The sequence below is a fragment of the Odontesthes bonariensis genome, chromosome 5 (genome assembly GCF_027942865.1).
Source record: "Odontesthes bonariensis isolate fOdoBon6 chromosome 5, fOdoBon6.hap1, whole genome shotgun sequence".
NCBI lineage: Eukaryota > Metazoa > Chordata > Actinopteri > Atheriniformes > Atherinopsidae > Odontesthes > Odontesthes bonariensis.
The window spans coordinates 7,639,531-7,656,207 of record NC_134510.1 but is presented as its reverse complement, the minus strand read 5'-3'; the positions used below and the strand labels follow the sequence as shown (position 1 = coordinate 7,656,207).

The following is a 16,677-nucleotide window of genomic DNA, read 5'->3' as shown; positions in this document are numbered from 1 at the left end:
GGAAGGAAAAGACTAAAGAGGAGCGGGACCGAGCAGCTTGGTATCAGCTGTCAGCGGGCAGATTCCAGCAGGACAATGTTAAACCACATCTCCCAAAGGTCCAGCAGCTGGACTCCTCGGTTCCAGATGTTTACTGCTACACAGTGGGAAACATGGACCAGTCCCAGCTGCTTTAAGATGTGTGGCTGCCATCATTTTTCAAAAATATCTAATATTTTTCATGAAAAATACGTAAAAGGTGTCATTTTCAACATTGCTTTTGTATGTTTTTCTATGTCCTGTTGTCAAAAATGATATATACTGGTTTATGAGATTTGTTGATCATTTCAATCTGTTTTTATTTACATTTCACACAGCTTCCCACATTTTTCTGACATGGAGTTGAAGCTATTTTTGAAAAACAATCATTCAAAGCACCAAAAGCTGGACATCAGATTGTACTGGGTAAAGCGGAGGCTAAGTCGGTCATCAAGAATCAGATTGAAACAACATGGCAGGACACAACTGCAATAACTGCTACTCAGAAATATGTGTGAGAGTGAACAGAACCAGAAGGTAGCAGCAGTTACACACCCCAGAACAGAGCGTGTGAAATACCGTTAGCTTGTCTGTAGTCAGCCCTCCAGTCCAGCGGGTGGCGGTAAATGCTCCATTAACCTGCTTTGTAACCCATTTACAAACAGAAGAAGAAGAAGCGCAGTTATACCACATAGGGACGGTTACGTGAACCTACACGGCTGGGAGAAGACAGACGAGAGCGGGCTGTGGTTTCGTGGTTGCTGCGTCACTCAAAAAGGTAACACCTGTCTCTTTATATTTGGTTCCTACAGCAGAGGCACGAGGAGTGAAAACTATGGTATTCACCTGTGTCCGGCAGGCAGACGTAAGAACCCTCACCTGCACCTTGGCAGGTCCCGTGTTGTTAGAGCTCAACGCTCATCTGTACAGAGCGACAGAAGGTGCTCCGGGGGGGTGAATAAGTGAAGGAAACCTGCGAACCCGTCAGTCTGAGGGTTACTAACTGCTCCTGCTGGGGTTCTGTTGGTGGCTGCAGGGACCGTCGGCCGGGTTCTGCCCCGGCTGACACCCACTCAGCTCCGCTGACTCTCGGTGGGTGCCCGTGATGTTCAGGACGGTTCAATGCGCCACCTCCGTGTGAGGCTGTGCACGCGCGGAGGCAGTTTGAGAGTTTTCACTTTGATGCTGTCTGCTGGGCTTCTAAGTACAGCTGTGTGCGCGCGCGTGTGTGTGTGCGCCTGTTGTCAAGTTTATTTGTACAGCACCTTTCATGTACAAAACTATTCAAAGTGCTTTACATAAAATAAAAGCATTGCAGCAGGGAGTGGAAGAAGCATTAAAAATAAATAAAAGAGAAAGAAATAGTGTAATTAAATTAAAATGATTAAAAACAAGCAACAGTCTAGATAAGTTTAAATGTATCGTTTAGATTTCATGCATAGACACATGAGAAAAGAAATGTTTTTAACCTGGATTTAATAAATTTGGTGAAAGTTTAATCTCCACTTGTTTGCAGCATAACAGCTAAATGTTGCTTCTCCATGTTTAGTCTGGACTGGACCAGCTGACCTGAGTCCTTGGATCCAAGGTGTGTGTGTGTGTGTGTGTGTGTGTGTGTGTGTGTGTGTGTGTGTGTCAGGGTCCACCTCTGCTCAGATGGTGGGTGTCTTTGTCCCTTTTCTTCTTAAGTCTTGCTTCTGCTGACACTGAGCAACAGGTTGTTCTCCGGATCATGGATCTCCTGATAAGAAGTATCACTGTTTGGTTGTAATCCATCCCACCATGGTGGCGTAGCGGTGGTCACGTTAAAGTTGTCGTCACGTCCGGGTAGGCAGCGGATGGTGTGTGAGCAGCAGAGAGCCGAGCAGGAGCAACACAACAGTGCTCTGCTGTGTGAGGTGTCACCTTCTGTGGATCTGGTGGCTCTGAATGCAAACTGTAGGGTGTGCAGGCGGAGGAAGGGTCAGAAGGGCAGGGCAGAAGTCACTGAGGGCAGACTCTCAGCTCCATCATCAGCCAGCTGCTGGACATATGTTGTTAGTGCACAGCCACAGATGCTGTCAGGTCTGCAGCTTTTGGGCTTTACAGCAGACTCTCTGCTGACTGAACACAGAATGTACTGACACACATTGTTGTAGTTTTCTTTACTTTGTGGTTTTGATGCTCTGGATCACTTACATGTAGCTGCGCACACAGTGCCAGAAGTTCCCCTCAGTTCCAGGCATTTTCACACTGACTTCCTACTGTTTCTGCAGTCACACCGACATTCTCCTGTGATGCTGTGGTGTTACCAGTTTAAACGGCTCCTCAGCAGCCTGAAGACAAAGCGATGTGTGGTACCCATTTTCTCATTTAAAGGCTAGAAATGTAACATTAATCTTTTTCATGATGGATGCTTTCTGTAGAGTTCATGCTGGTTAGCTGAAGCTCAGAGTCCCATCCTGCACACATGTCTGACCTTTTCAAGTCTTCAAAAGAAACTCATAAACTACCTATTCATGAAACGACTTCATAGCAGCTAAACCTGAGTCAGGTTCTTAGGGATTGTTTCAGTGGTTTCTAATGAGACTTTTTTTAATGGAAAAAGTTTTAAAACTGCCGACTTTAAGGCAGAAGACCCCTGAGCACAGATGCAGATGAACTCCTCATACCAAGCTGTTTCTGAATGAGGACGGTGCCACCTATGGATGTTATGCTTCTGTATTGTGGTACGAACACAGTAAGGTCACTCAGAACTAGAAGCTGATTTCTGTTTGCATGAAGCAGCTTTGGTTGCAGAGTCTTTCTGATTTCTGGAACATTATTATCTTCAACCACAGCAGCCTGTGCTCAGTATGCTTAGAGCGCAACAAATTGACCTTTTGTGGTATGAGGTAACCAACATTGAATGAAATATGGTTTATAACAACAGCTAAAGGCATTTAGGGATTCCCAAAGCAACAAGCACAAAGCATTTCCCTGTAGGTTTGGATTTCTTTAGATCTTTGTGAATAATGTTGTTCCTCCTCTGCCTTTACAATGAAAGCGTTGTCAGGCCCAGTTTACAGCAGCAGAGCTCCCAGCATCCTCGGCTCTGACTGCACACTCGGGCTCATTTAAAAACACACACTGGCGCAGGTTTGGGGCCTGGTCTGTTCATCGCTTCTTTTATGCAGATTAAGGGCTGGTGGAAAACTTTTCTTCTTCTTTATCTTTACCTCTCAGCTTTGCTTGCTGCACACACACACACACACACACACAGAGGACTGACAGGACTGTTTCTGAGAATCGTAATCAGGATCAGTGTTGCTTTACTGTTGACACCCGCCAGCTGATTGTTGCGATGACATCATCAGGTGAAAGCAAAGTTATGTGTGTGTGTGTGTGTGTGTGTGTGAATAGTTGACACTGTAACTCTCCTTTCTCCCAAAAAAAAGAAGAAAACTGCAAACCTCTCCTGATCAGCCCTCTGACTGATCATCATTGCGTGGCTGATTGATCAAAGCACCGTTAAAACACACGCGTTACAGAAAAGGGAAGCAGCACTCCTGCAGCTTTGATACCCTACAAATAAATGCAATTAAAACAAACATGGGTGACACTGAGGACAGGAAGTGAAAAGCAAAAGGAACCTTGTAAGGATGAAGCTTCTGTTTCAGTTCTGGTTGTCACGGCAGTTGTTGGAGAAAGAACTCTGTGGGAGTCTCAGAGCTCCTGCCAGCCTGAAGCTGGCCTTCTGTGTGGAGTAAAAACGGCCAGCTGGACGGGCAGCGGGGTCGAAGGAGACGACTGATAAACAAACTGTTTTCCATATCGTTACCAACAGGCCTCGTTTACCAGACACACCCTGCCACACCCCACCAGCAACATGTTCAACCCTAACTTCCTGTTTCCTTGTTGAAGCTCCATTGTTATTGGATGTTCTTGTGTTTGCAGTCTGCCAATGAAAACGGTAGCAGTCCTCGGAGGCGGAATCGGGGGTTTGGCTGCATCGTACTACCTCTGCAAGAACCCCCAGGTTACCAAGGTAACACAAACACATGTACCTGAACACACAGAGGCGTTGTTCTTATTTACACTGATTTCTGTAGTTGTTCCATGTTATTTTTTTAAAGAGTGGATACTGAGCCTCTTCTTCTTTGTTAAAACATATCATTCTAAATAACTGCATGTTTGTCTTCTCCAAGTTCTTGAATTTTCTGAATTACAGAAAAGCAACTCCAGTATATTCTCTTTTCTTCAATTCAATTCAGTTTTATTTATATAGCACCAAATCACAACAATGTCATCTCAAGGCACTATTCACCAGATGATGGGACTCTGTTTTACTCAATCTGAGAACAGAACATTATTTAACCTTTGAAATCTTAAACCTTTGAGATAAAATGCTGGTTTTGTACTTTTGGAAAAGAAAACTGCTGTTGCATTTGATGCATACAGAGGATTGCAACAAAGACCTTTGGGTTCATAAAAGTTTTCATTTCTGTGTGAATGGTGTGGTTACCGACAACCCCCACCCATAACAGAAAAAAAATTATTTGAAGTGGCCGATCACCGTTTGCAGCTGAACGGGGTTTATGTCATCGCTTTGTCAAGTTCAGGTTCATGAAAAGGTTTACCCTGTGAGTTTAAGGCCATCATTTTGGAAATTTCTTTCTTTCCCTTTCTCACCAGTCATACATTTTTTAACTGGATTGGTATGGATGGATAAATGGTTAGAATCCATGGCAAAAAATACCTAGTCACTAGTCTTGGTGGATGTTCATTCAGCTGTTTTTAGTAGTGGAGAAAAAGCATCAAAAACAAAGATATGAGAAACTATTTTATATAACAGCTAAACATTTTGTTTTTTAGGTGATATTAACGTAATTAATTGCCCTTTTACCAGATCAAGTGGAGGGAAAATTGATGGAATCCCCTTCTAATCTGCATTTCTAAAACAAAGATCTGTGCAAGTTTAAATATACAAACCAGTCTGCAGTTAAGAGAGTCCTTGCAGAGTTTCAGGAGCCGTTTCAGCTCCTGATTAACTGGGAAACATGGCTCCATCTTCAGGGCTGTCGGTAGAAACAATGAAAATATTATGAAAATCAATTCTGTATGGCAGAAGATGTTGTTTTTTCCCCCAGTCAGCTGCGTCTGAAATGTGGAGCATTTACAACAAAAGGTTGTAAAAGGGAACTATACAGGTCGACCAAGAAAGACCTCAAAGAGTCGGGACAGAAAACTCGAAGCAATTTGACTGAAAACAGAAAATGTTCAACAAAAGAAATGGGAAATCAAATGGACAGAAACAGGAGTTAAAGCTGCCGTCGGCAACTTTTTTTTAGTCATATTAGCTTGAACGGTCATGGGATTCTGGACGTAGAATATTAAATAGGCTGTTTAGGAAAAATCCCGAAATCTGTAGCTCCCTCTGAAGCCTGTAATCATGCTTGCAAAAACCGAGCGCTCCCGGCTCTTTTTAACCAATCACGTTAGGGTGGAGGAATCCTACCTGTCAATCACAGCTTGTGCACACGCTGCTGAGCGTGAGTCTGCCCCAGCTTGTGTGCGCGCACACTGGTGTGAACTCGTGCACAACCTCGTCCACAGAGGGGGAGGGACCTGAAAGTTGTATCAGTTCGAATTTTCCGACTTTAGACTCGGAATTTTGAAAACCTGCCGACGGCAGCTTTAATGTCTGTGAGAGAACTGTAAGAAACCAGCTGGAGGAAATGGGATTTCCATCCAGGAAAGCCAAACGTAACCCATCACTAACACCTGAAGAGAAGAAAACAAGCTTACAGAGGGCTGAAGAGAAGCAGTCATGGACTGCGGATGGTTGGGTTCAATTCACTTAATTTAAATTCCTTTAATATTCATTGCACAGTGTACAGTGAAATTATGTTGCTATAGTGGTCATAATAGACATAAAAGACAGAGTACAAAGCACACAAATGTTCCAGTTTCGACAATGCGACTGAAAGTGTGGGTTAAATTGGTCCCTCTGTAAACAAATCCCCCCCCCAACAGAACGGACCCACAGAATCTAACACTGCCGTCCCACACCAGACTGCTCTGAGGACCTCCTCAGATGTTCTCTGTTCACTCCCTTTCTTGAGGAGGACATACTCAGTATTAGATTGTTGGTGATAACGTTATGGCTGATCAGGGGATAATGCTGCTTTTTCCTGTTTTTGTCATGTGTGGACTGTCCTTTTCTTTCTTTTTGAATCACAGGTGATTGTTCTGGAGTCTAGCAGTCGTTTTGGAGGTTGGCTCTGGTCCACGAGGAGGTCAGATGGGGCAGTATTTGAACTCGGACCAAGAGGGATCCGACCTGCTGGGGCAGTGGGACGCAACACACTCAATATGGTCAGTCTAACTCAGTATTGAGCTTTATCATGGGTGTGGTTACATACACAAAGCTGCATTATGAGTCGACTATAAACTTGTACACCGAGGAAGTGTAATGAGTTAAACTAAAGAAACTCGGGGGTTTAGAGGTTGAGGAAAATCATCCTCTAAACTTGTAAAGAAATAGATTCAGATTAGGATTATAATGTGCGCTGGATTTGGGTTAGGTTTAAGAAAACATGCAAAAACCAAGATCTGGAGGTTTGATTGGATGGATTGAGTGGATGCTAATGCTGTTTCACAAAGTGTATATGTGTTTGCAGGTGGAAGACTTGGGTCTAGGGGAGGAGATTCTGCCCGTCTCCTACAGTCATGTTGCCTCCAAGAACAGATTTTTGTATGTGAACAAACAGCTTCACAAGATGCCCTCAGATATCAGGTAAAAGTGGCCGGGAGAAGGTATTTAAAGTCGAAAAGTTTCAAATCAAATGTGCTGAACAGTAAAAAAAAAAGATGAATATGAGGAAGAAGATGACTCATGTAATCATCTTGCAACGTTGAATATCCTGGGTTTATTATCTGAATCCTGACTGATATATTTGGTGTGGCTGTGGAGCCAGCTTTGGTTTTATCAGTCTTTGATTGGTATTTAAAGGATTCTAACCAATCTGAGACGCAACCTTTTTTTTTTTTTAAACCTGGACCTTATCTCTGGCATAGAATACGTTCATCTACTCACAGATAACAGTTTGGTGAAAGTCGGCGTCCTTCGGAAGATATTTAGATCACTGGAGATCTGCTTATATCCATATAACAGGAGAGAACAGGACAGAGACAATACAGCCTCTAAATAAGGCATCATCTGTCTTTATTTCACCAATACTTTAAGACCAATGAACGACTGAACGCGTCCTATTGCACTGTTAGCTCAGAGCTGCCGTGTTGTTGTTATCCGGGGCTATCAGGGGGGCTTATGGGAGCTTTCTACACACCAGTCTACTGGGATGATTTCATCGCCACGTGCTACTGCAGCACAGCTCATTCACTGTGTTCATTCCTAAAAGATTCTCAGGCTTTGCCTGCTGTGGGAACACTTTCCTGATCCTCCTACCTGTATTTTTCTTTTTTCAGGGGACTGTTACGAACAATGCCACCCTTCTCCAGACCCCTTTTGTTTAGTGTTGCTACTGAGATACTGGTAAGAAAAGGCAAAGAGGACGACGAATCCATCCATTCATTTGTTTCCAGGAGGCTTGGAAAGGAGGTGAGGACAAGTATCGACACCCTGTTGAATCATTCACATCTTTTCTTTTTTAAATCCCAGCATGAAGCCATCGTTCTGAACCAACCAAGCGTAATCACACTGCTGAGTTGTAGATAATCCGTGTACTTTAGACTGTACATAGTCTTCAGAACATTGTCAGCTTCATAAGTCTCTTTTGCCAAAGAAAGCTGAATTATAGATTGTTACTTCCAACACTTGATTCCCCTTAACCAGAGCTGAACAGGGATGCTTTCTTTGCTCTATGAGGAGTCCCTGCTGTGTGCAAAACGCTTGAGATGCATTTGGAAAAATGGGAACCTGTAGTGTTCTGGTGAATATGATGGTAATGACTGGTTTCATGTTGCTGGCTCTTTCCACTTTCTTCCTCTGTATGTGTTCAGTTGGCAGACATAGCTGTGGACAGTATGTGTCGGGGCGTGTTTGCAGGGGACTGCAGGAAGTTGAGTGTCCGCTCTTGCTTTCCTCTTTTCTACAAGGCAGAACAGCGGAGAGGTTCCCTGACGCTGGGGATTCTGCTGGGCTCAGGTACACTGCACTCTCTGCCCTGTTAATACGCTGGACCACCTGTAGCTTCGATCACAGACCACCTTCACTGTGGCATTGTTCCAGTGAGCTTCTGAAACATAACAACATTACATTAATTCCTCTCCAACTTCTTGTGTTGATGACGGGAGAGCGTGTAAAGACTTCTCCAGAACATCCCAGAGATTCTGAATGAGGTTCAGGTCTGGACTCTGGAGCCTAACCCATATCCCATACTTTCTGTACCACTCGTTCAGTTTGAGCGCCATGAGTCCTGACACAACAGCCGACGAAGTCTTTTGATGGAAGAAATCTGCTCATTCAGTATGTTCGGGTGGTCAGCTGACTTCATAGCGGGCGGCCGTGGCTCAGTGTTTGGAGTCGGTCGTCCAATAACCGTTTGGCAGGTTTGATTCCCACTCTCGCCACTTAAGAATTAGTGGAACTGACAGCTGAAGGGGTGTCCGTCCACCTCCTAGTCATGGCCGAGGTGCCCTTGAGCAAGGCACCGTACCCCCCATGCTCCCCGGGCGCTGTGAATGGCTGCTCACTGCTCCAGGTTGGCATCTGTCTGAGTGTGTGTGCATGTGCATGTGCGTGTGCATGTGTGTGTCAACAGGTGCCAACCTGGATGGGTTAAAAGCGGAGGACAAATTTCGTGTGTATGCATGACCAATAAATCTGACCTTAATCTTAATCTCATAATCTTAAATAACAGACGTTTCACACGTGTTACCTTTTTAAAACAAGCGTTTAAACTAAGCGTACTTTTAGCTCTGGTTTACCCCACAAACCACATCCACACACACTCATCAACTTAGTATATACAGTGTTACAGGTTACACTGAATCCTTCTGGTTGGCCACATTACAGAGTTGACTGGTACCAGTCACAACTTTAGACACTGCCCTTTTATTTTGAACTGAGTGGTGGACCCAAACAAGTGTTGTTTTTTTCCAGTTTTCAGGTTCAGAGACTTCCAAATAACAGTGAGTTCAGTGACCTCTGTGTCATGATAGGATTGAAGTTGTGCCTTTGTACCCCACAGGTCCAACTCCTGCCATCTCCCCGGGACCTTTGGCTCAGAGATCCACGGACGAGTCATGGGCTCAGTGGTCTCTGAAGAGGGGAGTGGAGTCTCTGCCAGAAGCTATCACCGAGTACCTCCAACAGAGTGGGAGAGTTGAGCTCCACAAAGAGGCTGCTGTTAAACAGATTCACCCCTCAGCTTCTGGTTGGAAGGTTCGTGAGAGGACTGTAGAAGCCATTTCCCTGAATATGCCAGTAAATGTCCAGATAAACTTTAGATATGTAAGAAAGATGAGTCATTCCCCATCTTGATGAGTTAGCTGCAAGTTTTGAAGTTAGTTTGGAGACTCCTCAGCTGTAGGCACACAATTTGTTCTCTGAAGTGGAGTAAAATCAGCACACACACTTTGTTCTCTGAAGTGGAGTAAAATCAGCACACACACACTTTGTTCTCTGAAGTGGAGTAAAATCAGCACACACACACTTTGTTCTCTGAAGTGGAGTAAAATCAGCACACACACACACTTTGTTCTCTGAAGTGGAGTAAAATCAGCACACACACACACTTTGTTCTCTGAAGTGGAGTAAAATCAGCACACACACACTTTGTTCTCTGAAGTGGAGTAAAATCAGCACACACACACTTTGTTCTCTGAAGTGGAGTAAAATCAGCACACACACACACACTTTGTTCTCTGAAGTGGAGTAAAATCAGCACACACACACACACACTTTGTTCTCTGAAGTGGAGTAAAATCAGCACACACACACACACTTTGTTCTCTGAAGTGGAGTAAAATCAGCACACACACACACACTTTGTTCTCTGAAGTGGAGTAAAATCAGCACACACACACTTTGTTCTCTGAAGTGGAGTAAAATCAGCACACACACACACACTTTGTTCTCTGAAGTGGAGTAAAATCAGCACACACACTTTGTTCTCTGAAGTGGAGTAAAATCAGCACACACACACACACTTTGTTCTCTGAAGTGGAGTAAAATCAGCACACACACACTTTGTTCTCTGAAGTGGAGTAAAATCAGCACACACACTTTGTTCTCTGAAGTGGAGTAAAATCAGCACACACACACTTTGTTCTCTGAAGTGGAGTAAAATCAGCACACACACACACACTTTGTTCTCTGAAGTGGAGTAAAATCAGCACACACACACACACTTTGTTCTCTGAAGTGGAGTAAAATCAGCACACACACTTTGTTCTCTGAAGTGGAGTAAAATCAGCACACACACACACACTTTGTTCTCTGAAGTGGAGTAAAATCAGCACACACACTTTGTTCTCTGAAGTGGAGTAAAATCAGCACACACACTTTGTTCTCTGAAGTGGAGTAAAATCAGCACACACACACACTTTGTTCTCTGAAGTGGAGTAAAATCAGCAGTCATCTTATTTCAGAACAGAAATCAGGGACAGTTCACACAGACTGCAGAGTTAGTGCACAGTGATATGTGGTTTTTTTTTTTACCATTCCATTTGTATAACAGACTGTGTGTTTAGGTCCATCTGGAGGATGGAGTCATATCAGCTGACCACATCATCTCTGCACTACCTGCAACAGGTAAGCAGGGGTACTCTGCTCAGGTCACCCGATGAGCAGACGGGAACGTTTAGTGGAAACTATGCTGTCAGCAGGCCTTTAAACTGTAAACATGCTGCGCCTTTATCTGGATGAAACGTTTGAAGACTTCTCATGATGACAGGGAGAAGGAAATGGAAATGTGACTGTGGTGTGTGTCCTGTGCCCTCTCAGCCCTGTCCCCTGTCCTGCCCCCCTCCTGCCAGCCTCTTATCCAGCAGCTGCAGGACATCTCTGCAGTAACGGTTGCTGTGGTAAATCTGGAGTACGAGGGTTCCATCCTGCCTGTTACAGTAAGAACACACACAGCTTGCTTTCAGTCTGCATTCACTGACGGGAAGTATATTCCTTTCTTGGAATATTTCCTCTATTTACAGAAGTCACACTATCACTATTTCAGTTGTAGGATTTCTGTGTTTTGCTCGTTTTTCTTGGACTATGTGAGGAAATGAGTTCAGTGGTGAGAAAGCTCAGCCAGACTGTGAGGTTAAAGGCATCTGACTTTAGGTTCTTCCTCCACAGTCCACCACAACTGGACAAACGAGTCTGCTCACATATAAAAGAGCAGCATGCCTCTGTGCTGTTTGTCATCTGACGGGAAGGACTGAGCCACAGAAAAGAAAAAGGACACACAGTCTGCCGTCTGTGATGGGGTCACATGTAAACTACACTTATCCTTCGAGTTAGATCAGCGTTACGGCTCACAGAACAAAGCTGATATGGAGCCGTTTCCTCTTTTCCATCAATAACCAGCGTAAAACAAATGATTTGGTTTCATGTGGCAGATACACCCAAGGTTTCCTAATCAAAAGCAATAAACATACAGTATCTCATCATCAGATATAACAGTATAAAAATGTACAGTGCAGACACGTTTTCAGACAGATAATCATCCGAGCATGAGTGGATGGGGATTCACTCCACACTGGCACCCTAATATTTCCAAAGTCTGAAAATCTGCCCTTCTTTCACGTTTGATCATTTGCTAAGCATTTCAACCTGGTACAGCTCATCTCTACACACGTGTGTGATCCTTTTAACTCCGACAACACACCCAAATCCAAAAGCATGGTGGAGTGCTGAGGATTGAATTTGGTCCTAACTCCAGATTCCTGGAGTGTCCTTCTGGAGGAATATAATCTGTGTAAGGGTATATCTGCATATGAATACGCATAACTTGTATATCAGGGACAACAGAGTTGACCAATCGCCTTTCAGCAAGCTTTAGTTCTTTGCATGTAAACATTATGTAGCGAGCACAAGGCCCATTTCCTTAAATACACTCAAATCCACCACCTGAGACATTAGAGTTTTTATTATTGTTGTTGTTGTTTTTTTCGCTTTTTTGCCCTTTATCTGCAACCAGCACATGGAACACGATGTCTTGGTCCTAGATAAACGCTGAAAGCACAGACTGATTGTCTGTAGTCCTCCGAGGAAAAGTCGTGAGAGTGCCCAACACTTCCAGACCTCCTTCATCGTCCTGTAGGTTTCAGAATGAGGCTAATATTTGAATGAACTACAGATCTGGACTGCAGGCTGGTCATTCAAAAGACTTTAATTTGACTTTGTTGTTCTATTGTGCAGCATCTATGGTGCCCTCTTCTCTCCTCATGAAGCCCATAAGATCCCGACTCTTACTACCGTTTCCAGCCTTGTAGATTTCCACATCTTTTGATGGTTTTAGTGAGCACAGATGACTCATTTTGCACTGAAATGCTGTTGCAGAAAGTCGAATCATTGTGTTCTAACTTTATTTCTATTTCAGCATCCTAAGTTGTGGAAGCAGCTGTGTACATCAGATTCTGCTTTCAGTTTTTATTTAACTGAACAAGTAAAGTGACAAAAAGCTCCGTCTGTGTGTGCTTAGGGTTTTGGTCACCTTGTTCCGTCATCAGAGGATAAAGGGTTACTCGGGGTGGTCTACGATTCCGTTCCATTCCCTCAACACAACAGACCTGCTGGACAGACAACCAGACTGACGGTACACACACACACACACAGACACACACAGACACACACAGACAGAGAAGAGTACATGTTTTTCATATAAACGCTCTTACCATTTCTGATGGATGTGGTGCAGTGCCTGTAAAATGTGTAACTGCTGTTTCTAACCCAAATGCCCTGATGTGGGTAGCAGAACAGGTTGTAAAGAGTCTATACAAACTATCTGGAGTCCATCATTCTACAGAGAGAAAGATTATTCACAAGTGGAAAACATTCAAGACAGCTGTCAATCTTCCCAGGAGTGGACGTCCCAGCAAGTTCACCCCAAGGTCAAAACCACAAGAGCTACATCTCAGACTCTGCAGGCCTCAGTTAGAATGTTAAAGGTTAAAGGTCATGCCAGCACAGTTAGAAAAAGACTGAACAAGTATGGCTTGTTTGGAAGGGCTGCAGGAGAAAGCCTCTTCTCTCTAAAAAGAACATGGCAGCACAGCTTAGGTTTGCAAAGCTGCATCTGAACAAACCACAAGACTTCTGGAACAATGTCCTTTGGACAGACCAGACCAAAGTGGAGATGTTTGCTCATAATGCACAGCAGCACGTTTGGAGGAAACCAAACACCGCATATCAGCACAAACACCTCACACCAGCTGTCAAGCACGGTGGTGGAGGGCTGACCCAGCAGTCCCACGGCTAAAGCTGGGCTGAAACTGGCTCATCAACAGGACAATGATCCCAAACACAGCATCAGAGCTACAACAGAATGTGTGAAAAAGAAAAGAATGAAGGTGTTGCAATGGTCCAGTCAAAGTCAAACTGAGATGCTGTGGTGGGACCTTCAGAGAGCTGTGCAGAAACCAGAGCTGCAAACCTCAATGAGCTGAAGCAGCTGGAGAGAAGAGTGGGCCGAGAATCCTCCTCAACCATGAGAGAGACTGAAAACGTCATACAGGAAACCATTACCTCAACTTATTTCTGCTAAAGGTGCTTCTACAAGCTGTTGAATCATGGGATTCACTTAGTTTTTCACTCACTGCTTCTGTCTTTTATTCAATAAACAATGACAGTGTAAAATGTCACCTGTTGTTCATCTAAGGTTGGATTGACTGAGTTTTAACACCTGCTGAGGAACAGGGCATTTGAATGAATATTCATGATAAAACTAAAGAGTTGAAAGAGGCTAATATTTTCTTTTTCACACGAGTGAATGTGACTGAGGTCAAATCTATGACCTAAATTTCTGTCTCCTAGGTGATGATGGGTGGGGCCTGGTTCCAGGAAGTCTTTGGGGCTCCAGAGTCTGTGACAACAGAGAGTCTTCTGGCCCGAGCCTCTGAGGCGGTGCGCTGCCACCTGGGAGTCACTGCAGCGCCGTGCTGGAGCCGAGTGGCTCTGCACCAGGTACAGCAGCACCGCATATAAGCACCTCCACAGCAAATGATTCAGGATTTATCATGTGGCAACAAACTAACATCTAACGGTGAGAAATCCTTGATGTTCTTCTCAGGACTGCATTCCTCAGTATTATCAGGGACACTTTCGGAAAGTAGGTGAGTATAGAGGCAGGTGCAGCAGCACATCTGGCACATGTCCCTCCACAAAGTGTCGAGCAAACAGCAGTTTGATGTCCGTTTGTCTCCTTTTGCAGAGTCCATGCGTAGCTTCATAAAGGAGAAGAATCTCCCTCTGTCTCTGAGTGGCTGCTCCTTTGACGGCGTGTCGGTGAATGATGTCATCTTTAGTGGACGAACGGCTGTAGAGGAGTTGTTGGGAGCTGGAGTTTGATGCGGCGGCAACATGGCAGCAGCATGTGAATCCCATGCTGCTGAGCAGATGTTAATATATTTATTATCAGAGGAGGTCTGTTCTCTTTTTTTCCTCTTCTCACATGCAAACTTTAGACGATCACCCTAACCGAAGCAGATCCTCTCGATTCACAGACGAACTGTACGAAGTGCCTTTTTTCTTTACGGGACGGAGCTGACCAAGAATGTTCGGAGAGACTTTCACATATTTATTTCAGAACTCTTTGTCATCAGAAATAGTTGCATCTGTAAAGTATAGCTGCTGGCAGTGCAGTCTTTCTCTCTTCCTCTCTCTCACATCATTTTTCTGGAGAAACGGCTGAATTAATCTGAACACCGCTAATTTGACCGTGTGGATGTTGCAGCCAGCTGCTTGATTTGATGTGTTCCAGTTTAACTGAAGTTGGAATCTCACGGATGAATAAATGATGAATAAAATCAGTGTCTTAAAAGGGAATGTTTGCTGTTAATGGTCCAGTGATCTGACTCTGTGTACCATTAACAATCCATGCACAACATTTGCTTTTTCTCCCGTATGTCATATGAAACAGTTTGTGCAATCAGTGTTAACTCGGGGCTCCGAAGTGGCCGACTGCACTTTGTGGACAAAACCATGTGCAGCTATCATGTAGTAACCTGGAATTCTGCTTCTTATCTTCAAACGTACACTGGAAGAGCCAGGCCATGTATCTAAGTGACAATGGTCTTCTTTCATTAACACAACTATGTTGTCTAAGGTTAATACAGTAAAGTTAAATAACTCTTTTTTTTTTTTAAATTATTGGGAATTTTCATTTGTAGCAACAACCAGCAGAAATGATGCTGAAGCCTTAATTTGTCCCACAGCAGTCGGCAGACTGCAAACAGGCTTTCTGCAGGTCTCTTCCTCTAAAACAGTTTTCAGTATCTACATGCCTCACACTTTCTGTACACTTATGACTGTAAGTAAGAGTGCACAGACAGAAATGTGCATTTGCATTTATTTGTCAAGTTTAAAAAAAAAAGTGACTATCCATGGTTCTCTTGTAATGCCGACATAAAATGATGTCCACAAGCCTGGCTTCCATTCCCAACTTTAGGCTCGACCAAATATCAACTCCCCCTTAAATAATCATTTGCAGACAAAGACACAGGTGCAGAGTCAGAACATAAGAGCAAATGCATTTCATGGTGTTGGTTCTGGAATCATGATTGGAGCAAAAGAGGGGGGAAAAAAAACTGGTAAGACTACGAGGAAATCAGAGAGCTCTGCAGGCAGGACGTTATTTAATGATAAATGTTCGTTCTTTTGAACTGTTTTTAGATTATTTCTCGTTTGTTTTTTTTTCTTCCTTTTCACTTCCTCACCACAAGGTCGAAGCTGCTCTAAGAAACAGTTTAAAAAAAATAAAATCCATTTCCAACATTCATACATGTGGCCCAGGTCTGAGATGGGAGTGCATCTTTGCTGTCACTGTGGTCTGTAGGTTCTGCAGACTCTGGATGAGAAGCTCCAAAATGTGGATCTCTGTTAGCCACTTTCCAGCACACGCCCTGATGTTTTCTACCAGAATGATGGTCTAAACCTTGACCTTGCATTGACCTCGACATGGGACAAACAAAATGTACCAAAGACTTTTTAAAAGCTCACCTGGACAAAGCAGAAGGCTTTTGGTTTGAACAATACAGCTGGCTACGACACAAATGGAGTCGATGTTGGGAATGTATGGGGCAGAACATTATGACGTGAATCATTTGTCATTAAAACAGGACTTCACGATAAGTCCGAATTTAACATGGGCTTGATGCATTTTTGATTGAGCTGTACATTGAGTGTTTGTCACAGCCAGGCTGAGAAGGATCAGCATCTCTGAGCGGGTTTCTTCAGTGCCGAGTTTCCCTCAGAGCTCTCACTGCATTGCTGACTGATTTGGACAGGCATACCTTGCATTACTGACTGAGGTCATGAATGCACATGGTTACACATGAACCATTTAAGGCTTTTTGATTTTGGGTCATTTAAACCAGTTGTTTCCCAACTTAAATATCAGGATACTATTGCTGACCTCAGGATTATTTATGTGCCTTGATTAGATAATGAAATTAAAGAAACATTTTCTGAATTTCCCTTTTTGATTGTGAAAAACCGAATATTTTCTTTCGGCCTAT

General features: G+C 43.7%; 1 protein-coding gene across 1 annotated transcript; it reads left to right on the top strand.

The window, feature by feature from the left end:
* The first annotated feature begins 687 nt into the window (after positions 1-687).
* On the top strand, positions 688-16,303 carry ppox (protoporphyrinogen oxidase). The gene is made up of 13 exons (XM_075464733.1): positions 688-796; positions 3,934-4,024; positions 6,220-6,354; positions 6,660-6,775; positions 7,468-7,600; positions 8,002-8,146; positions 9,192-9,385; positions 10,696-10,756; positions 10,949-11,067; positions 12,645-12,758; positions 13,976-14,125; positions 14,232-14,274; positions 14,373-16,303. Exons 2-13 carry the CDS (start codon positions 3,941-3,943, stop codon positions 14,507-14,509), a joined length of 1,431 nt encoding a protein of 476 aa, XP_075320848.1. The 5' UTR covers positions 688-796; positions 3,934-3,940; the 3' UTR covers positions 14,510-16,303.
* The last annotated feature ends 374 nt before the right edge of the window (positions 16,304-16,677 follow it).